Source organism: Cervus canadensis, chromosome 25 (assembly GCF_019320065.1).
Source record: "Cervus canadensis isolate Bull #8, Minnesota chromosome 25, ASM1932006v1, whole genome shotgun sequence".
Classification (NCBI taxonomy): domain Eukaryota; kingdom Metazoa; phylum Chordata; class Mammalia; order Artiodactyla; family Cervidae; genus Cervus; species Cervus canadensis.
Genome location: NC_057410.1, coordinates 10,841,842 through 10,866,040, shown reverse-complemented (window position 1 = coordinate 10,866,040; position 24,199 = coordinate 10,841,842). Strand labels below are relative to the sequence as shown.

Below are 24,199 nucleotides of genomic sequence, written 5' to 3'. Positions count from 1 at the left end.
CAGTTGGGTTTATATTAAAAATGAAATGTCTATGAAACAAGTAAAACAGCTTTTCAAAGTAACAGGATTATTACAGGCTATTAAATCATGAGGTCATCATGGTATCATATATTAACCAATTCCATAATACAATTCTTCAGAATTTCCCTGTGAGAGAGCATTCTAGAATAAAATCAATGTGCATCAACCACTAAGTTACTGATAATGGTTAAATACACTAATTCCAACACAACCTAATTTAGAAAGAAATTTCAGATAGCCTTTTCTCATCTAAGACTTCGGTGAAACAATTCAATTTGCCAAAATAATCACTAATAATCATTTAAGATCAGAACTAAAAAGTACAAAGAGGTCAGGGTATCCACATTTTCTCCACTAAAAAGCATTCTGACACATTAACATTACGAAGTCTAACAAAGTAAAATTACCTGCAATACTCCCATTAGTTTTAATTAAAGTTGATTTTTGTGAAAAACAAATTCCATTTTTAATTAAGAGCTAACTTTGAAAGTTACAAACAGCAAAAACATATTGCTGATAACTCTTGCCTAAACTACAGGTGTTCACAAAGTCTTATTTTTCTAGTATTAATAGGAAAATCAGCAACTTACTGTACTATAAAGGGAAAATAATTTCAGTGTGCATACTTCTTAAGAAAACGACCACACATGGTGAACTTTTGGTAGCTTGCCACATGATTATTTCCAATGTGTTCCATTTTGTAGCCAAAGGTATTAGGAGTTTTACTTAACTAGAAAAAAAAAATCCGTTAAAACCAGAATATCCTTTTCCCAAACAGTAAAATCGAACTGTTGTTACTACTGTCCATTTTCCATTTCACAAAGGATAAATTAAAATTTCAAAAACATGTGCGAGTCTGGAGTGGCAGTAATTTAAAAATTAGGATTTAAGAGCTAGAATCAACATCTGCTGAAATTTTAAAGCTCTTTAGTATAAAAATATTTACTAAGTATAATATATCTAGAGACTGGCAGTTAATTTTTACAACTTAAGTTTTTGGTAGAATTTTTTACCTTGGCAGAAAATGTTACTTTAACTTCTAAAAAACTGTCACACATTACTATATTTCTCTGTCATGTGGTTAAATACATCTTAAAAGGATTATTAACTAGTTAACTGAATTTTCTGACTGAGGATCTTGTGTATTTCATTAAACTTCAATCATGCCTATCTATATAATCATATTCACATATCTGAAACTGAGTTAGATATAAAAGGTATCAGAATATGCCTTTAAAACCGGTTAGATATGCCCATGTTATTTATCATTTACCCAACAAAAGTGAAAAAACAAACAAAAAAATGACCTGGTTATTTATGGTTATATAAAAATTATGTAAATATCAAACGTTTGTTGAAGTCTCCATATTCCAATTTGTGAAGAATTCCCAATGGTTAAGCAGCTTTAGATATCATTAATTAATATATGACCACATTTTAAAAATTATCATGCAGTGCAACTGACTTTTTTTAGGTTAGGCTTTGCCATATCAAATTTCCTTTCTGCCTTAGTTTCATAACGTAACAACCTAAAAACAACCCATATTGAACTGTCTTTGAAAAGAACTTGGTTAAATCTAAACAATTTAAATGTCCTCATCAGTGAACAGCTGTTTTATTCTCCTGAGGAACCATCATGTGCAGAACTGCTAAGCAGAACTTCCAAATAATTATTAAAAGACCAGTAAGCAGTATGAGTGATAGATTGTGACTGAACCCACACCTTCCAGAACCAGGACATCACCCACTAGAAGTATGAATTTGATCCGCACGACTTAGCATTTAAAATTTGAGTATTCTTTTTTTACTAATTTTGTTATATATGTGAATATATACATTATAATATATATCATATATATAAACATAAATCATATCGACTACTAGAAAAGAGCAGAACCTCTTTTGTTAAAAGACTAGAATTTCACCTATATTAGAAAAATTAGCCATTTTGCAAAACTCAAAAAACAAAAAACTACAAGCATTTCAGAAGATAAAAAAAACTGAAGGTGAAATCCAATATGTGAAAAGAGTTTGGATTTAACTTCAATTAACTAAGACATTCACACAACATATGCATGTCAGTCTCCTATTTGGTCCTAGAGCCTATAGTATTGTAATTTATTGTGAAACCGTGAAACCAAATACTTAAAATATATCCACAACATCTATACCACGGTAATGCATAGTACATAATATACTAACAGCTTGAAATAAATTTCTATTACAGTTTTTTGCAAATTATGGTATGATTATCACCTGCCACACACTCTGAAACAGTGCCAACTTCATGTAACGTTTCATGTCCACATACTAATCAAAATCCTTACTGGTAATGAAGTCTTATGCACGATCATCTGAATACTTGAAGTTAAGCTGTTCATCTAATAACCACAGTATGTTATCAATTAAAATCACCTCATATTTGCATGTTAAAGCAGGTAAGTCAAACAGCAGGAAAAATATTTCTAATTCACAGTTTCAAAAATAAAGGGTGCAGTTTTCAAATATCTGAATGCTTAAAATTCATCACTCAACAACTGCCTCCTTCAATACATGTAAACTATGTTTGCACAGCATTAGGAGATGTCTTTTATTTCAGAAGTTAGTTCTTACTGTTACAGGAGCACCACAAATTTGAAGGAATAGGCTACAGTGTGAAAGGAGCTCACTGAAGGATATGTTAAATAAAATTTTAACTACAATATAAGGTACTGCAAAGCTTTGCTTCCCCCCAAGCACAGATCCTCTCATCAGGAGTAGTCAACACTTACCAAATACAATATGTAAATTAACTCTAGAAGAAAGGGGGGGAAAAAAAATCTCACTCAACTAAAGGAAAATACTATTATTAGCTAACAAACCTGTGATAGCCAGCTTCAGAATTTTCCAAAAAATAAAATTCACACGCATACAGTTATTAGAATCGTTTGATATGGAATGTAGAGGTCCAAAGGAAATCAAAGAAAAATCTGACTAAGAATTTCTAAGGGGAAATGCACACACACAAATGGGTAACCAAGAAAAACTGAGTACTTAAATATTCAAATTTTAAATGTCTAAGAAAATTTATAATAGAAAAAGTGGCAAATTGTTGTTTTGACTTGATTTGCTGAAAACACCCGCAAATTCACACTGGCATGAAGAAAACCAAAGTTTCAAAAGTTCACTCCCCTCTCTCTCCAGATATGTGTTTTCTGTGCAAAAATAAATATCTGAAAATTGCACTAATACAATAATACTTATTTTAACTTTTGTATTATGAATAATCTGCACATGCTGCTTTACAGACAATACATATTTGCAAACTTGCTCATGCAAAATTAGTGTGCGCAACAGGGATATTGTTAATCCCCATACTTAAAAAATGATACCCTATTGTCTCTCGTAAACCGCCAACCCCTCTGAAATGTAACAAGTCTTACACAGGTAATTCTCGTCTGCCAGCTAAAAATCAATTTATGTTGCTGAAACAAAGTTACACAAGAAAAAGAAACATGGTTTTTGTCTTGCAGAATTTTTGATTTTTAAATAAGAGAAAATTTATAAAAGAAAGAAATTCATGGTCACAAAATTTTAACATTTTAATCCTAAACATTACAGGGTAAATATACTGGACCCTATCTCCATCAATCCTAACGTTTAGTTGTCATTTTAAATGTTGCCCTAACCACTAAAAACATTAGTGGTTTTACAACCTCTGGATTATGGAAATACATATTTCTGAAATAAATGCTACAAAAACAACAATGGAAGAAAGTCAAACTGTCTCCACGAAGGGAAAAAAAAAAAGTGGAACATTTTGAAGCTTTTAGATACTTCTCTTTTCATGTCTTATGATTAACCTGTCAAATCAGTGCATCATATGGTCAATGTAATGGTCCCAGGTTAAACAAATATCTAACTAGTGTCCATTGATTCCAAGTTAGTGGATGATGAATCTTTCTGGATACTCTCAAAGATGGCTGCCAGCTCAGGGTTAGAACTGATCTGCGACTGGAACTCACTCATCAGGGGACTCTTCTCTGCTTCTGGAATGGTTAGCAGCGCTGCCACTGCTCTCATGGCAGATCGCTTTAGTTCATCTTGCTTTTCAAACTCCTGCTTTACTGAGTTTGCTTTTACCTGGAACATTGAGTAAATTTATATTACATGCTATAAAAGGCAGCTCTTATACCAACAAAATCTAAGCACATAAAAATAAAGCAAAGCTACTCTTGCATAGATCCAAAAGGCACATTATTCTTCAAGCAGAGGTGTTTTGAAACTTTTTTAGCAATAGCTGTCTCCTTTTAAGGGAATATTTTATATAAGGCCCATTATAAAAACCAGAGTAGGATCTGCTTAGCAAGTCCTACTTTGTCGTCCATCAAACTACTGTTTGATGTTACCATATTTGTTCATTATTCTTCAAACATGTTATGTACTGAAATCTCTGTGCCTTAATTCATATAATCATTTTTGTATGAAAAGTCTTGTTTCACTTTCTGAACCTAAAAATAATACTGATTTTTTCAAGGTCCATTTTAAATACTGTCACGTGCATATATGAAGCCTTCTATGACTCCCACCCCCATTCACCTCCTCCAACAGAATTAAACACTTCATCCTCTTTTGTGGCCTTATCACTTTAACCATATCAGTACTTTAAAAATGTGTCACACTGTTACAACAAACTTTTAAGAATAGCATTTAACAGTGGTAAGCTTTCTAAAACATCCACAATTTTTGAAGCTAACTGCTACACAGGGTGCCAGCATAGTTAAATTTGGAAAACCACAGTACAGAATCAACTGAGAATCCTGAACATACCAAGTCTGGCCTAAAGCAACACATCAGTATTACCTTAGTTGTACACGTGGCACGTAACGGCTCAACAAGCCGGTCCAACCTTTGCAGCACTGCACTTGGACAAAGGGTAGACAATCTCACCAACATCAAAAATGTTAGCATCTATTATGAATAAAAAAGACAAAATTTAGATTCTGAATTTATTTTCTAAAGACAAATCCCAAATTCTGACAAAGCTTTTAAAAGAAAATGACTAGCCTGTGCCACAATGTTTCATTTTTATGTAGTCTGCCATTTGGAATCACACAGAATTCAAATCTAAGAAATTTTAGCTACAAGTACTAAAGTTATCTTTCATATGGTCCATGAGTACAGAACTAGAAAAGTGATTCTCAATCTTGACTGCACATGATTTAGAGCTGGGGAGCTTTCCAATTTACTTTTTTTTTTTTTTTACTTCACTCACTGGGATAGGATCATAAACTAACTCTTTTTCAAAAAGTTCATGTGCACCAAATGGAAAAAAATCAGTAAGAAGATAACTAGAAGAAAAGCTTTATAACAAGTTTCTACTGTCTTAGATTTTTCTAAAAAACAAACAAACAAAACCAAAAAGCCTGCTTATTCAGATTAATCCATTAAAGTCCAATAACCCATAGTCTTTTATCTTAAGACTATAAATTATAGAAGGATCCTATTCTTTCAGGGCTCTTTTCACTGAATTCTGGGAAAATCAGGTTATTCCATATTACATTATGGAAACATCAAAGTAAGAGTTCTGATAGTTGAGCTGAATACTGCTCAACTACCACTTCTGCCCTGCTTGATCAAAGGCCCTGAGTAGAAGATTTTTCAAATCACCCTTTTATAGTTCACATTTTAAATAGGAAGATAAAAAGCAGCTATGAGCAAAGATCATGCTCTAAGCCTAAGAGGTGGTAAAATTTCTTTGTGGTTGTGTCTACAGATAGCTTTGTGTATAACATCCTTTAACAACACTCTGATTCTCACTTCCTCTGCCAATGAAAAGGTTTCTGGATTTTCCTATGTGTCAACTGATGTTATTACACTGCACTGCTACTTTGTTTGCATATTAGAGAGTTTCTAACACACTAAAATCATGACAAGTAAACCAATCGTTCTCACTGAATAACAAGAGTAAATTACAAAGGTGAAAGTCACTAGCAAAAAGTATTCTTCTAAAACATTTTATCAACAGGCACAAACATCTCACCTTAATGTCATAATGGTCCTTCAAACCATCTTCAACGTGATTAAGAAATTCAAAGATATCAAGTCTATCCAGACAACTATCTAGAAGTGTGTACATACACTCAAAAGCTGCCTTTCTAATATCCAGGCCATCATCAACTGTATGCTTAAACGGACCCATTTCTACCTGTTGAAATACAAAGATATGTAAATATTCTAGAAAGTAAAAGACAAGCTTAGGTAAACAGTGTAATCTAACGTACCTCTCTTATAAGCTCCTTTCTAACTTTTGTTTCATTATAAAGGTGTGGAAGAACAGTATCCAGAAGATCCCTTATTAATGATGGCTTATTATGTGCTGCTGAGTTGAATGTGACCAAAGCTACTCTTCTTACATTTAAATCTGGATCTTCTAATGTTTTTAGGAAATCACCTGAAGAAGTCAAAGAGAAGCAACGTAGTTATATGGCAAGCTTAAAATTAAATATGCATTATATTGCTATTTTACTAGTGTTGGTATTATTGCTATTTCTTCATTGTGGATCATGAAATATGATGAAATACTAAGTGAACTATATAATTTCTTTTGACAACAGTTAAACCATCACATCGGAATGTGAGTGCATTTAATTGATATTCCTATTCTCAGCACCTTTAAATGCAGGAGTGAGGGCTCCCAAAGCTCCCAATTACTTTTATAGATAGTAGTTGATAAAAAGGTGGGTGGCAAAGAGAAGTGATGGAGTCAGCAACCATAAGAACTAGTAACATGAATGACTCTCCTTAAAGTTCAAAATTAGTACTCACCCTAAGAAAACTACCAACAGAAGTGCAATTGTTTTTTTACTCAAAAAGTACTTATTGAGCATTTATGGCATGAGGCACTGGGGATACAGCTGTGGGCAAGTTAAATTTATGCTCCTATGAAGTTTACATTATATGTATGCTATAGTTTACATCCCAAAGGTGAAATCTTAAAACCTGAGTTCAAAAGATAAATAAGGGTAAGGACAGATCCACTGCTGGAATACTGTTAACAAGTGTACAATTTATCAGATGACAGAGAAATGTGCCTCCAAAAGCTTATTTTTATCTTTAACAAGAAATGTATAAATTGACAAGAGGTCTAAGAGTAGAAAAGAAGGAAACTGAAGCCTGACATAAGACAAAAGTTAACTAGAGAAAGTGCCCAGGCACTCTAAACACAGATATAAGTCTGACTGTTCTTGCACATGGGGGAAAGAATATAGTGCGAAGATCTCTGGAGTCACACAGACGGTGATCCAAACCGCTTCACTTGTCAACTGTAAGACTGACTTTTAGCAATTTATCATAGGCAAGAGCCTCAGTTTCCCAGTTTATAAAGTGAGAATTATAAACTTTTAGGGCCACGGAACAGAATAAATAGCATGTACGTTACTGAACACAGGGTCTGGCACATGTATTCATTCGTAGCTATTCATCAATATGTTATCTCAACCCTATGATAAGTAATCTTTTAGAATACATGGTGGGGAAAAGGTGCCAGAAGACTTAAATGTATCACAACAGCAATTTGATAAAATGGGAAATGAAACAAAAGCTTCAAACATCATAGATTGGTAACCTCAAGACTGATCACCCAGGCAAGTTCTGACTACAGAAAAGGTTGAGAGACAGCTTGTGTTCAAAATGAATTTAAAGCTCCTCACCTCGGTCTGTTTAGAATTACTATGATGGTAAATTGCTTTTAAGTAAAGCTCCTAAAGTACTGTTACCATTATGGAAAAATAGTGACACAATCTAGGATCAGTGGTCCCCAACAACTTGGTCTAGGAATTTCAATTTTAAACAACCAGAATGATCATCATCTAACTGAGTAACTACACCAGTGACGCACACTTGCTGACTGTTGTCAACCTAGAAAGATGTCTCTTGAGATCTGGCACAGGTCTCTTCCTTTGTTTTATCTTGTGTAATGCCAAAAATGAGAGTAAACAAAGAAAAAAGAGAGGAGGAGAACAAAGGCAAGAATCTTCTGACAGAGACTTCCTATGAATTATCTCTACATCTCAGCATTCGCATCCATTTATTCTCTATGTCCCTCTTACTCTGAACTAGTAATCCCTTTGTGTAGTTCATTTAGACTGTGTTTTTACCCCTTCTGGCCCACAGCAGAATGGAATGAAGCGGCTAAGTTTCTATGCATACCCCTCTATCCTCTCTGCTGATATCCCCATTCTTTTGTCAAGAAAACATGAAGAATTAAGCTACTAAAGACTCTAGGGAAACTGATGATGAAAACAACGTAGGAAGTTATAAAATCATGAAAAATAATAGAGACGACCTTTTTCTTTCTTGGTTATCTCTTCTTAGGCTGACGGCTAAATACCTCAAGAATTATCTTTTTTAGTCTTAAATTTCCACCTTAAATTTAGAAGCCTCCACAGAGCCCCTTGGGAGCTAGAGGGATATAAGTAATAACAGAAAATTCAGGCATCACAGCTCAAATGAGATTCATGTACAACTGGGAAGAACTTCAGACTGGTCAGCTCACGTAACACTTCCCTTTACCCATTAGTTTACTTTAGGTCATTTCCAAAACACTATCATCAAATGTGTAGTTGACTTTAAAGACATCCTAGCATATTTACCTAATTTCAATTATTTGCAAAATTATGTTTTTAATGAAACAATTACCAGATCCTTAAAAGTATTTTAGTTCCTTGGAGATATATTTAGCTACTGAAATGATTTGGGTTTTGACAATTAACTACTATTTATGCAGTATTTTCATCTTCATTTCCACTTACCTATGCAGTTCTTTAATAGTGGATCAATAGGTTGTGGATGATCAGAAATAGTAAACTTCACAGCTGTAACCACTGAGCTTCGGGCATATGATGAACCTAATTAAAAATAAATTTTAAGTCTACTGGTATTTAAGTCCGCTAAAATCCATGGACATCTTTATCATTTTCAAACCACTTCAAGTAACATCAGTGTCTGTAACTCCTTAAAATTCCTTCTCTGATCAAGAAGGGTATTTCTTCTTTCCCTCAGGATACTAGTGGAGCAAAGTTTATTCATTTTGTGAAATATAATCTCGCTAGATCTCAAAAGGAACAATTTCTTCCAAGGAGGCAGCCTGAGAAACCAGCAGTGAAGGATCTACCCCTCCTAAAAGGGAACTGGTTTAACCACATCAGCAGATAAGATTATCAAATTTTTTATTAAAAATGGAAGCAATTTCTAAGAATGAATGGCCATTATTACCTTCTCCTTGGATAATAAGGGTTAACACTAGTAAATCTGAAAACTGTTCCCAGAATTTTTCATTTGAACTTAGTTCACCAATTTTAGTACTGTAATTAATATAAGCATGGTACTCTGGCTTTATCAATTCAAGAGACATCTATCTTTTCAACATTAAGACAAGAGAGTAACATTAAAATATATTCAACACTAGAATTGACACCAGATTTATTTAATCATTATCTAACTACACTCCAATTCTTTTAAACAACAAAATATCATTTGAACATGGCTCCATATCATAAGTTCTACATGTAACAAGATACAGCATTAGTCATCTTTCCAGGCAACCAAATACTAATAAGAATTTTTGGGGGGAAGGGGAGGGGAGAGGCTCAAAAGGGAGGGGAGATATATATATATGTATATATGTAATTATGACTGATTCATGTTGTTGTACAGCAGAAATCAATACAACACTGTGAGGCCATTTTTCTCCAGTCAAAAATTTTTAAAAATAAAAATTTTCTTAAATAAGAAAATCTAGGTACCCACCTGATATTAAATACCCCTTAAGCCGTGGAAGGAGAGTTTCTGGATCAATTAGAGTGAGTTTGCCTAGACATTCAGCAACAACATTTCTGGTTCCTTCTTCTGCACACTCACAGTGCTTTAGCAATAAGGCCCAGATGTTTTCAACATACGGTTTAAGGCCCACCACTGATGCAGAGCTAATAATTTCCTTCAAGGAATGAAGCAGTAGATACTGCCTTTTGGGTTGACTGGTTATTTCTTGTAAGACAAACGGCAGGTATTCAGGAAGGTTGCCCACACTAATGCTGCCTAATGCATAGGATGCAGCTGATTTGACTTCTTCACTAGGAGATGAGAAGGCTTCTAATATGACAGACTTTAGTTCCAGCTGCCCACTTAAGTCAATATGATGCCCAACTTCTCCAAGAGACAGTAGAGCTAAGAGGCGAATTGAATCTGTAGACCTTGAATTCTTCACATCTTGAATAAACTGACCTACTACAGCTGGTCCTTCTTTAGGGCATGCTCGAGTAAGAGCAGCTACACATTTGGCAATAGAATAATAAGACTGCTTATGAGTAAGAGCTGTGCTCTGAGAATAAACTGGGCCAGTGAGCATGCGCAACAAATCCATATATCCTAGATTATTTGTTCCAGTAACAACCAGAGCTTGGAAAAAGTCTAGCATGGCGCTAAGAGCTCCCCCTTGCAATAAAGGTGATCTAACAAGTCCAATAAGTTCATTGAGAATGGATCCACTTATCTTTGAAAGGGAGGAGGGATACACTTTTGCTAGTGTGGTTAGAAAACTGATCGCCATCTGTGAAACATGCATATCACTCTCGCTGATAAGAGGTGGGAGCTCATCTAGAACTGCATCAATCATGGCAGCAGTCAAGCTGTCACTGTAGTTTTTAATTAGAATATCTAGAGCAGAAAGCGTGCCCAGTTTCAAAGCTCTCTGGTTTTTCCTGAGGAACGAGGCAAGGATAGGCACCCCTTCTCCCAGGACAGGCCTCAAATCTATCTTCAAAGGGGACCCGGCAATCAGTGTCAACGCCTTCACTGTGGTTAGCCGTGTAATCTCGTTCTTCAGTCTCTCCAAGAAAATCTGAAGTGTATTAGGCAAATCAGAGCCCAAATTGTCTCCAAGGTTGCAAATAATTTGTCCCATACAGGAAATAGCCCTTTCCTTGACTTCCTGATCAATGTCAGCTGCTTTTAACCTCTTAATGGTACAGGTAAATAGATCTTTGATGTAAGGAGTCGCATCAAACGAGGAAGGCTGATCTAAAGGACGAATTACTTTGACAAGTTGTTGAGTAACAAGAAGAGCTTCAGATGTAATCTTGTAAAATGGGTCTCCAACACAAGCCACCACTGGGGGGACCAAAGCTTGAACGTGAGGATGGAAGACTTGAGGAGAGTGGTTACAGAGGATTACATACAGACAGGACAAAGCATCGATCTTCAAATTTGATGAGCTTGATTTATCATTCAGTGAGAAAATGATTCCTAAAAACCCAACCAAAAAAGAAAAATCCAGTCTTTTTATGCATGACAACTTTATGAAAGCAAAAATATAAAACTAATCCCTAAAAGACTGCTGAAGTTTCCACTTTATATTATCTCTAAAGTAATAGAAATTCCACAAGCTCTGATAAATATTAAAGTAAAATATTTTAGGGTATGGTTTTAAACTTTTTACTTTTAACTTTAGATATTCAATATTCCTATTAAAAAGTTAGTTCCATGTGCAAATTAAGTTGTCACAAATCATCCTTTTCAAGGAAACAATTATTTAAGCTTATCTAAGTCTTAATAATTCCCAAAAGTGATATACTATTTCTTGCATACCTGGTACAAGTACAGGAATGTGTTGCGTTAGGGCCCCGGGTAATACATTTACCAGTTCAGTTAACATGTTAAAACAACACTGTCGGGTCTTCACGCTTTTCTCTTTCATCTGTTTGTGCAGAGCTTTAACAATGTTTGGAACCTGTAATTATCAAGTGCTCATTAGCTGGTTCAGTTATTAGTACTTCCTCAGTTCACTTAACACAAATTACAAGGGATGGGGACAAATGGAAGAATTTTTCTGGTCAAATTCCTAATTCTGCTAACCGCTAACAATTTGTTCGATACAAACTTTGTTGCATCTACTATACATGTTCTCTTGTAACTATATTTGCTTGATACTGATAAATAGAGAAAAGCTATCATTAGCTTTCTACAGAGCAACAGAATAGCCTTTCTTGATTAATTTTACTCATGAAATGCACAAGACTAAATAGAAATCTAAATAATAATTTTCAACCAAGACTTTAGGAACATAATTTATAAACTTAAATAGTACATATAAGCAATTAAAGGAAAAAAGACAAATTATGGAAACGAAATCATTAAATGGGTCCTTGTTTTTGCTTTTCGTTGGCTCTTACAATGAAATCAACCTCACTTCAAATGTAGTTACAAGCAGCAGGAATATGAGTCAAAGACGTCACTTCTATATTTTCTAATGTTAGTGAAACCTAAATAGGGTATTTGCTAATAAGTCTTAAGGATAGCAGGATACAGACACATACCATATTGAACAATGATGTGAGAACTAGAGGCAAAAGAAAACACCTATCTAATTAATTCATCATAGCACCATCAAAATTTTTTGTGATTTTTATCTGCTTTCCATATACTTAAGTCAATTACTTATGTCTTGGATACACTTTCTTTTTCTTCTACAATTAATCTTCAGTGTTCACCTTTAAGTTCACCACAATCTTTTAAAATTTTTACTACTTAAAACAAAATAGCTATGACATGTACTTCCCTTCTCCTGGTTTAGTTGTTTAGTCTCTCTCAAGATCTCTTCTGTAATCCATAAAAATGGACATATATGTACCCCATGGGGCTGCTTTAGAGACTACATATAAGATAGGAAAATACCTAGTGTGTACTAAATATTCAGTAAATGGGGACTATACAGACCTAATATTTAGATCCTAAAAAAGATGTCCTAAAGTGAAAAAATATCTATTTTATCAATAATAGGTGGCATATAAAATCAGTAATAATATCAATAATGATACATGGCATATAAAGCCTGTGTGGTAGGCTTCAGTGTATGTTTAAACAGAGCATATCATTTCCACCTTGGGTAGACAGTTTTAAGTAAACCATTACTACAAATGAGAAAAGTGAGGCTTAATAAAATGTCTAAATAAATTGTCCAAGACCACACACACACAGAGTCCTAATTTCTCTAAATTAGAAGAGAAAGAAGCTATGAACACAAGTAGTCCAATTCTACTGCCTTAAGATTTCTCCATTAATACATTAAAGATAATGATATTTTATTGAATCTTAAAGCTAATATTGTTCAGCCAAGAAAAATCAAGAAAACTTCAATCAGAATAAATTGTAAGTAATGTTATATGAGGATCCATAAACTATTATACAAACATATCCCAGAAATGTTTCTCTAAAGCTATTCTGGAACTCCTATTTCCATACAAAAACACCATTTTAAAAGATCACATTTACTAGCAGGACTTTCAAAACCACGCTTTAAACTGACCTGACTCTGAAGCATTGTTAAAGGTGTTTCTCCCTGTTCCATTGCGTCAGGATCACACAGCCAACTTTGCACAGGACGAGTTTGCTTCAAAAGAGAAAGGTACGCATGAAATACATCTGCCTTTACATTCTCTTCGCGCTCTTTAAATCTGGATATCAGTGCAGGAGAGACGGTCTTGTAGAATTCTGGAAGCATTTCATGCCTTGTGCTAACTACAGCATCCAAGCACTTAGCAGCTGCACGTCTCACTTTCCAACTCATGTCATCATCGTCACTGTATTCATCATCACTCCCTAAAGAGAAGTTTTAATGTTAACAGACTATTAAACATAAGAAAAGTTTAATACAGAAAGTAAACTGATACTCCTAACTAAGATAGTTTTCTAACTTTTAAGATATACAGCCAGAGATAGGTTTAAAAAGAACTAGTTCATAAACCAGAAGCAGTGTTTACTTAAAAATCTACATATAAACCTCTAAAGAAAAATGATCTGATTGTGTTTTTAATTTGTTAAACATGTTCTCGTTGATGATGAGAACACATTAAACACTATCATTTATTAACACATTAAACTCTTCAGATTACAAATATGTGTAAATGTCCCAACCTTTTAAATAATAAAAGTTTAAATAATAAAAATTGAATAAAAGTTCAACTCAAAAGATTCACTTGACACTTCAGGAAAATCAAACAACTGGGGAGTTTGTAAGATAAACCATAAAAAAAATGATCACCAATGACATATCACACTGTGAAACTAATTTTTCAGGGGAGAAAAAAGAATCCTGACATTAGCTTTGTTTGTGGCTACATGGCTTTCCACTAAATTTGTTGATGGACTATTAGGAACAAATATGCATATTCTCAACTTATCAAAATATTATCTTAATATAGCTTAAAGAAGCTATACTTTCTCAGTTACAACAATAAAATGCTGTCCACAGAATAGAGCACTAGCTTCTCCAAACTCCTGCTAAACATTACAATATTCTAAGCTTAAGTATTAATAATTCCGTCTCACTTATACCAAATACTGTTAAATCAAGGCATTTGATTTGAAGAAAAATTACAGGGCACTATCAAGTAGACTATTTAAAGCAAATAAAAGAAAAATTTCCAGTGGCAACCCAACTATGGGAATAACTTTACAGAAATATACTTTATTGAAGAAGTTATAAAAATTAAATAGCCTAATAACTAAAACTATGGTTATATAAGTCACAATAACACTATGATAAAAAAAATATTAGGTATCAGAAAATGATGAGGTGCAATACAGAAAGAAAGAATGCTAAAAAGGGAGAAAGGAGTATGCAGTATGGGAAAGTCCTGAGATGGGAGACTGGATGAGGGAGGTATGTAAAAGAAGTGATCAGGTATAACCCCAAAGTTTTTGGCCTGAGAAACTAAGGAGAATAGAGGTGCTATTCTGAGATGGAGAAGTCTAAAGAAGAAACAGGTTAATGACCAGGCAGTGGAGGAAGGGTGGGAAGAAGATATTTTGGACATCTGGGCAGTGTACCAATTAAGCAGTTTTGCATATATGAACCTGGAATTAACAGGAAAGATCTGGGATAAAGTTTGGGTTTTCAGCATATTCATATTAAAGCCAAAAGACTAGATGAGATCAACAAGATTACAAGAAGTCAAGAACTGAGTCCAGAAATACTCCAATTTAGTGATCACGGTGATGAAGAGGAATCAGCATAGGGACAGAGAAGGAATAATCACAAAGACAGGACTAAAACCAGGAGAATGTGATTTTGTGGCAGTTAAGTAAGGAAATGGTGCTGGAAACTGAGGAACAGGCAGAGTCAAACATCTGAGGTCACGAGCAATCACTGCAAGACTGGATTCAAAAGAAAACGGGGAAAAAGGAGCTGGAGAGCATTTATTCTTTTGAGTTCTGTTATAGTGCAGAGAAACTGAGCAGTATCTGTTAAGAGTCTAAGATGAGATTAAGAGAGCGTTTTTGTACCTTTCTTTTTTTTAAGATGGATGAAATTACAGACTTTAGAGCAAAGGCATTACCTAAATTCATTCAAAGAACCAAACTTAAAAGTATAATTAACAGGAAACCCACCAACACATAACCCAATAACTTACTTAAACATTGCTATTATGATTCTTTAAACAGAACAGAGACAACTACACACGAGCAACCCTGTGCCCTTTGCTGCTCCTTCCCAGTAAGAACCACACATCTCAGCACCACCACGTCAATCTCAGGGACCTCAGAAAATCTCAGCACCACCACGTCAATCTCAGGGACCTCAGAAAATCTCAGCACCACCACGTCAATCTCAGGGACCTCAGAAAATCTCAGCACCACCACGTCAATCTCAGGGACCTCAGAAAATCTCAGCACCACCACGTCAATCTCAGGGACCTCAGAAAATCTCGGCACCACCACGTCAATCTCAGGGACCTCAGAAAATCTCAGCACCACCACGTCAATCTCAGGGACCTCAGAAAATCTCAGCACCACCACATCAATCTCAGGGACCTCAGAAATACTTGTATTATTCACGAAAGTTAAGTGGAGCCTCAAATAATACTTAAAATTTCTCATTAAAAGTAACTGCATAAAACAAACCAAACTGCTAGGAATATGTTATCTATAGGTACAATTTTAAAAATAAGATTCATTTCCCTCCTTACAAAAACACTGTGTAATCACTGGTAAGTACTTGCCAAAAGAAAAATACTTAGTAACATTTTTTTCAGCTTATTTAAAAAAATTAAATTGGGACAGAGTAATTTTGTTATCTACTTTTCATTCAACTTACTAACTGCTGTAACAAGTATTTACCTAGAACATGATTCTGAAAATGCTGCATACAGCTCAATACCTGGATGCACCATAAGTAAATCAACTTGCTCCCGCTGAGTATCGTGGTTATTCACACTTTCTCTATTATAGGCAAGCAAGCAAACAGTACATTCTGAGGCTAAGAATCATCTCCATCCATAATTAGTTCTTTCATGAAAATATAACAAATCCTTCTACTTAATTTGAAATACCTTGGTCGTCATCATCACCACCATCTGCATCCATGGCGTTTTCATCTTCATCTTCATCATCATAATTATAATTAGGATCGTAAGTAAGATACTTAAGACATATATTTATAATGGTAGAAACATGGGGATACACTTCCTTAGGACATCTGTAGAAAAAAACAAAAGCTGCCTTGAATAATTGTACTTATCTTCTTGATTCAATATCTGTCAACTTTATTACCAGATTTTGTCTTCCGTTTAACATAACATTGGAAAAGTAGTCTCCAGCCTTTTCAACACCAAAGATCCTTCATCCTTCCCTCTCACTGACTTCATGTTTTAGAAGAGATTTACTTTCCAAATTACTCTTTTTTAATCAATTTTAAGGTGAACTCTTCCCTCCTACCACCACCACCACCATTTTAACACTTTTGAAGTCAGGATGATTCTTACAATAAATGGTATGACATGGTTAGTGTGGGGTCATACAAAGAGAGATCTGTATACACTCTATCTTTTCAACATACAACTATAACACAAAGGCCAAATAAATGCATTCTTCAGTAACTAGCATTACTGGTGAAAATGGCAGGGTACATTAATTTAGGTTTGGTCTTATAACAAACTGCTTACTATTACTACAAACAGCAACAGTCAAGTCGCAAAACGCTGTGCTACAATGCTGTCAATCCTAGCCAGGAGTGGGGGGAAAAAAAAAACAATCTCGCTACTTAGCCAGTGTGATCTTCTCACACATAAACACAGTTATTATTAGAACCAAGGTTTTCAAACTGAGAATCACTGCCCTAGCAAAATAGATGTAACAGATCTCAAAATTGTTGGGGAGATACAAAATTCACTAGTATGTATTTCTGACCAGATAATTAATTTGTTCTGGTAAACCACATTAAGACAACTGAAAGACAATTATATAGACCTTTCCCAAGTTCTTTAAGTTCTAACAGTAAGGAGGAAACATTTCAAAATAAATGTGACAACTGTATTTTAAAATAAACATGATATTCACCTCAAATACTATATTGTTATCACTTATTATTTAAAACTTAATTAAAACATCTGAAATCCAAAATTCAACCCAGCTGTGAGTAAAATAAATCCATTTTTCCTCACCCACCAAATCTAGATGTTCATTATTATACTGTTCTTAAGAAAAAATTTTATTTGAAAAATAGAGATCTTAAAAACTTGCCTTCTCACAAATGATTCAAAGGCTTGAATGCAGTACTCTCTTAATTCATCGTCATCTACATTACAAAATTTTACCACCAAAGGAATTATCTTCTCAAGGTATTCACCTAAGAAAAGCATATTGGTTCTTATAAATATTCATTAATATGTTTTAAAGAAAATTTTTAATTATATAAATATTTCTTACCTATTCTATGACCAGCTTGCCTACTAATAGCAGCAATACATTGTATGTAGGTTCTTGTTGTTGACATGGAATCATTTTTTGACAACTCTGACAACAGATGTTCAATAAGATCGACAAAAACTATATTTCCACAGCTCATAACCAGATGGCCAAGAGCAATAATGGTTCTTTTCCTCACTGCAAGTCTAGGGCTGGTCAACTGGGGGAGCAGACAGGTCAGAATTGAAGGATGGAAATTAACAAGAAGTCCTCCTTGCCTTAAAATAAAATAAGAAGAAAACAAATAAATTCAAGATGTCCAAGAACTACTACAATTTCTGCCCTCTGACCATCTCTTGATTACTTCTTCTCCCCATTGTCTTTTCTCTACAAATCTATACACGTAGTTTCAACCACTTTGTTGGTTCAACGCCTCTCTCTCTCAAATCATTTCACATGCGCAGTTCAGTGACTCAACAGCAGTCACACACGTGTGTCCGGTGCCAGTGCAGTGCTGAAGTCACACACAGGACAAAAGGTCTAGCTGAACTCCCACCACTTATCACATCAGTAAGACTCCACTCAGTCAGAATCATCTCCCACTACCTTCTGTTCATTCTACAGTCTGGAATACTAGAATTTAATGTTTCCCAACTCAAGACTACTCATATACTCTGATATAGTCTATCCTTAAGTACATACACCTGTGCTCTAACCACTTTACAAAACTAAATCCAGATGCGGTTTCCATAACAAACTTGTCAAAGTACACTATACTCTGCGTTAATATTTAGTCCAACTCTGCCTTACATTACAGGCATTTGGCTTATCGCCTATAGTGAAGTATAAGCTTTTTGTGTGCTCTGATAGCTCTTCGCTTTTACGGTGTATTTGTACCACATGAAGGCACTTGATTATTTTCAAGTTCAAGTGAATTAGCCACAAGTAATGATGACTGTATTCAAGAAAATAAAGGGTAAAACAAAATATAAAAACTATGCTGAATTATTTAAATTACATATTATTTTTCAAGCTACAAGAAATATCCTTGCTATGTAATATTACATAAGTATAATTAGCTTTTTTCTTCCCTCACCCCTAACCACACATTTATAAAACAATTTAAATATGAATAATTTGACATTTTATTATATTTATCAGAAAGTGTTAATAAATCCAAGTATCTGTATGTAAGTAATAGAAACCACAGTCATGTTTACCTGCTTAACATATCAGCCATAATATCTAAGGCTTCTAGCTGAACAGAGACATCTTCCTGCTTTGCTATTGCACTGGTAAGACGCCCAGTAATCTTTTTACATACATTAGCAGCTAATGCAGAGCCTGCATGAAAAAGGAACCATAATAATTTCAAAGCAAGTATGTTGAATTCCACCTTAAATTCATTCTAGTTACTAAACACTCAGCAATCTAAACTTGATTTAGAAACTGACTCGAGATCCATGTCAGAAAAATGTTTCAAAATAGGCTGCTTTTCAATAAGTTATTAGACATAAACAAGAATTAGAGATAACTGCAGAAGAGTACATGAAACAGGGAAAACAATATCAATTCAGTAAACTCATACAGCACAACTATTTCTGTGCACCAGTGGGAATGCTAGCTATGGAGCTATTAGCAGCTATAATGTTTACACCTCTAAACTGGAAAGCACATTAACATTTTTCTCTACTTGAGTCATCTTTAGTAGTAACCTGATGAGAACCTTTCCAATCTAAGTAGAAATGTTGTTCCAGGAGACCCATCAATAAAGGTTATTAATGGTGTAAAGTAGATCTGTATTGTTACTGACCAGAGAGAGGAAAAAAAGGAAAAAGAAACTGTGAAAGTAAAAATTTGCATGGTTAACAGAATTCCTGTTAAGAGCCAGAAATCAGCTAAAAACAAACATGTTTCAATGAGAGGGAAAAAATGAGGAAAATTATCAATATAACTAATAAAAGGATGCTTGCTCCTTGGAAGAAAAGTTATGACCAACCTAGACAGCATATTAAAAAGCAGAGACATTACTTTGCCAACAAAGGTCCATCTAGTCAAATCTTTGGTTTTTCCAGTAGTCATGTATGGATGTGAGAGTTGGAAGAATTGATGCTTTTAAACTGTGTGGTTGGAAAAGACTTGAGAGTCCCTTGGACAGCAAGGAGATCCAACCAGTCAATCTTAAAGGAAATTAGTCCTGAATATTCACTAGAAGGACTGATGCTAAAGCTGAAACTCCAGTACCTTGGCCACCTGATACAAAGAACTGACTCACTGGAAAGACTCTGATGCTGGGAAAGACTGAAGACAGGAAGAGAAGGGGACAACAGAGGATGAGATGGTTGGATGGCATCACCAAATCAATGGACATGAGTTTCAGCAAGCTTCAGGAGTTGGTGATGGACAGGAAGCCTGGCATGCTGCAGTCCATGAGGTCACAAAGAATCAGATGTGACTGAGCAACTGAACTGAATACAACTATAAATAACATAATTCAGAGTTGGTGAAATATTTTTGAAGTAACTAATTAGTAAGGGTAAAGTAACAATGACATGATACAGTGAAGAAAAAAAGCCCATCACCTCTGGGTTAAAAAAATAATGGGTATGAATCTTCTTCTTCACCTAACAAGTTAATCAAAACTTTGGATGAACTGACCTAATCTCTCTGAATTTCAATTCTCTTATCAACAATCTACATCATTATTAAGACCTCCCATGACTGACGTTTAGACAAAGTGAAATAGTACATATGCATCATCTAGCATGACGGCACAGTGATTAATAAATATCAAGTAAATGAATGAAAACTACATACTGAGACTACATTTTTACCAATATACATCTTTCCATGAAAGAGAAATTTCACTCCATTTGCAGATGAAACAGTAACTTTAGACTGTTAATTTAAGCCAATAGCTTAGTAGTCAAGACCAATTCTAAAACTTACATAAAAATTTCTGTTGGAGATCAAAAGCTAATTACTTGACAAATTCATTAACTGTAACTGTTCTAAACTTTTTTAAATTGTTAAGTAGTTATAAAAGGCTAAGCCTGAATTAAAGATACTAGTAAACTGAAATCTTTCATAGCTATCTTAATAGTGTTAAGTTTTACACCATAAACTCTAATGCAAAGCAAAATTAATACTGAAAATGGAAAGCTAATCAAAATAACTCATGATTTTAGTTATCTTTTCTCTCATTGCATACACTGGTTTAACTCTTTTCTGCAAGTCACTGTACATGCAATGATATAAAATCAAGTTCCAACATCAAAAATTTTCAAAACTGGCACTCCAAAGAAATACTTAAATTTAATCAAAATAACTGATTTTTAAGCAAAAATAAGACTCTAGACTCTTTTCCCTTCACTGTTCAAAGGGATGTTTACAAAGATCTCTCTCTGTGACCAGGAGGAAAAAAAATTAGAGGAGAAACACTTCCATTTATAAAAGGAAAATAGAAGGAAAAAACACTCTTGCTTACCACTGGAAGCTGGAGGAAGTTCTCCAATTACTGTTTTGAGGCCAATACTTGAAATATCTCGAAGTTGTTCTTTATCAGAAAGCATGTTAGTGCAGAGGGTATCTACAATTGTCTCTACTTGGTATTCTTTCACTTTACTCACTAAAGGACCAAGACTGTAACACAAAAAGAAAAAAAAAAAAATTAACCTAGATAAAAAAACAGAAAAACAGACAAGTAGTATACGAATAAGAGTATTAAAAATTCTTGATTAATAAGCTTCTTGCAGTTTCCAATTTCTTTCCACTTATCTTCTTCATAGTATCATGAAACTCAAGATGCTTTCACCTGACCCCCACCCTTGGCAAACCCTTCAAATACACATCTTTTAACAATAAAAAAGCTAATTAGGAGTCTGTTCCTAACAAGAATCCCATGATTTACCTGCAATAGAAATTCCATCCAACCTATCACATTTTGCCAACTGTGATCCCTTCTTCCTACCATCTAACACCAACTTCATTCAATTCATATGCCCAAGAATTTATATTTCTTTTATTTTCTTGTTTTAAGCATCAAGCAATCAGTTGCAGAAAGCAAACAATCAGAACCTCTCCATGCCTCCAAAGCGTCTTCTATGTCTTTCACATTAGTACCTCATACTGCTATTATTTAGCACTGCAGGTAAGTCTGCCGGCTGAGGATGAAGGCAAGCTCTCCTTCTGTCCTTCCCACAGAACTTAGCACATAGATAATACTCGGGGCATGACTGTCCATTGAAGAGCCAGAGTACTCAAGACTACTGAATAACAAAAAGTATGGCCCTGATCTTCAAAAATTTACCATCTGGTTGGTGAGGTAAGGAACTCACATATAACTATTATAGAAATTAACTGAAGGCATTCACTACTCTGCGCAACTAGAAAAAAAAAAAGAAAGAAAACTTTTAAATGCAATGTTAGTATTTATTCACAGACAGGAGACCACACCTCAGAGACAAATTTTAGGTACTGGCATTTACTGGATAGTTAGAAAAAAGAGCATTTCAAATGGAAGGATCAGATGCTAGAATGAATACAATACACAGTAAAGAGATGAGAAGTCAAAAGACTTGCCTGACTTAGTCATTACTCATATTAAACTTTCAAGGTCGCTTTTCAGGGACCCCAAATCAAACTTCCATTTGTTGCTATAAAATATTGCCCCAAAAAAGGTATTAAAAAAAAAAAAGACAAAACAAACCAACAGGGACTTCTCTATTGGTCCAGTGGTTAAGACTCTGCCTGCCAATGCAGGGGACATGGGTTTGATCCGGCTCCAGGAAGATTCCACATGCCCCGGGGCAACTAAGCCCATGGGCCACAACTACTGAGTCTGCGCTCTGCAACAGAAGCCAGCCTCAAGGAGGAACCTGCGCACCACAGCCAGGGCGGCCCCTGCTCACCACAGCTAGAGAGAGCCCGCGCACAGCAGTGAAGGCCCGGAGCAGCCAGCAAAATAAATAAAAACCAACAGCAACAAAAGAAATAGAAAAAAAGGCAAAATGGCATGCTGAAAGCTTCCTACATCAATATTTACAATAAACAATGAACTCAAAAAACAATGCCATCAAAGGGAAGAAATTATGAAACTGAATAGAAGGAAAAAAAGCAAGACTTAACCATCTGCTGTCTACAAGACACATAATTTAAAAATAAAAACAGACTAAAAGCTGAAAGTAATAGAAAAAAGATACACTATGCAAATACTAATCTAAAAAAAAAAAAACTGGGGCAGCTATATTAACATAAGAAAAAATATATTCCAAGATACAGTATATTTAAAAAGGAACATTTTTACTCATAAAAACATCAGGAAGACATAATTATAAATATGTATGCCTCTAATCATACAGCTTTAAAATACATGAAGCAAAAATTGACATTATTAAAGAGAAAAACAGATAAACAGACAATGATAGTTGAAAATTTTAACACTCCTTCTCTCAGTATTTAATACCAAGAAGAAAAAATCACAAAGGATATATAAATCTGAACAACACTACCAGCTACCTTGACCTGACATTTATAATATACCGTACCCAACTTCCATAGAAAACACTTTCAAATATACACAGGGAGCATCCACCACAGTGAAGTCACTCAGTCATGTCCAACTCTTTGCGACCTGATGGACTATACAGTTCATGGAATTCTCAGGCCAGAATACTGGAGTGCGTAGCCTATCCCTTCTCCAGGGGATCTTCTGACCCAGGAATCAAACCAGGGTCTCCTACTTTGCAGGCAGATTCTTTACCAACTGAGCTATCATATGCTGAATCATAAAACCAATCTCAATGAGTAGACAGAACAATACAAACCAAAACAAAATAAACTTCTGTGAAATCTTAAAGAGTATGATTCTCTGAGCATATGCAATTAAGTCAGAAACCATTAAAAATAAACACCCAGATAACCTCTAAATATTTGAAAATTGCTTCTAAAGAACTGGTAAATTAAAGAAAAATCACAATGGAGATTAAAAATGCTTCAAACTGAATGATAAAAAAATAATCACAAACTACTTGGAGAAAATATACCTTTAAATGTTTAAGAATTAGGAAAGGAAAAAAGGAGCGGAAAGAAAAATAGTTAAAAAAAAAAAAAGCAGCAGCGGCAGCAATCAGTAAAATAAGGCAACACACAATAGGGAAAATGACAAACCTTAAAGTCAGTTCTTTGATAAGATTAGTAAATATTGTAAATCCTTGATTAAATGAATTGAGGGGGAAAGAGAGAAAACAAATTCCTAAAATCAGGATTAAAAGAGGGGGATATTCACTGACAACAATTGTTAAGGTAGAATATCCCGAGGAATGAACAGAAAGTACTGTAATAATTATGAGATAATGCAATTAACGGTTAAAAGATCTAGTATTATTTTAATTGCTGATCCTCTTCAAATATTTCTATAGCTTCAACACAATTTCAATCAAAATTTGAGCAAGCTTAT

General features: G+C 34.6%; 1 protein-coding gene across 2 annotated transcripts in view; it reads right to left on the bottom strand.

The window, feature by feature from the left end:
* Nucleotides 1–2,586: 2,586 nt before the first annotated feature.
* Nucleotides 2,587–24,199, bottom strand: part of CAND1 (cullin associated and neddylation dissociated 1) — a 36,252-nt gene continuing 14,639 nt past the window's right edge. Inside the window, exons 3-15 of one of the 2 annotated variants that reach the window (XM_043446396.1) lie at nt 21,230–21,384; nt 18,963–19,086; nt 17,764–18,020; nt 17,578–17,683; nt 16,389–16,534; nt 13,364–13,656; nt 11,647–11,788; nt 9,811–11,304; nt 8,814–8,909; nt 6,285–6,454; nt 6,044–6,208; nt 4,864–4,971; nt 2,587–4,143 (exon numbers count right to left, since the gene is read on the bottom strand). In XM_043446396.1, the coding sequence (XP_043302331.1) occupies nt 3,919–4,143; nt 4,864–4,971; nt 6,044–6,208; nt 6,285–6,454; nt 8,814–8,909; nt 9,811–11,304; nt 11,647–11,788; nt 13,364–13,656; nt 16,389–16,534; nt 17,578–17,683; nt 17,764–18,020; nt 18,963–19,086; nt 21,230–21,384 (3,481 nt within the window). In that variant the 3' untranslated portion in view covers nt 2,587–3,918. The remainder of the gene's footprint in view (nt 4,144–4,863; nt 4,972–6,043; nt 6,209–6,284; nt 6,455–8,813; nt 8,910–9,810; nt 11,305–11,646; nt 11,789–13,363; nt 13,657–16,388; nt 16,535–17,577; nt 17,684–17,763; nt 18,021–18,962; nt 19,087–21,229; nt 21,385–24,199) is intronic. The other variant, XM_043446397.1, reaches the window with a different exon arrangement.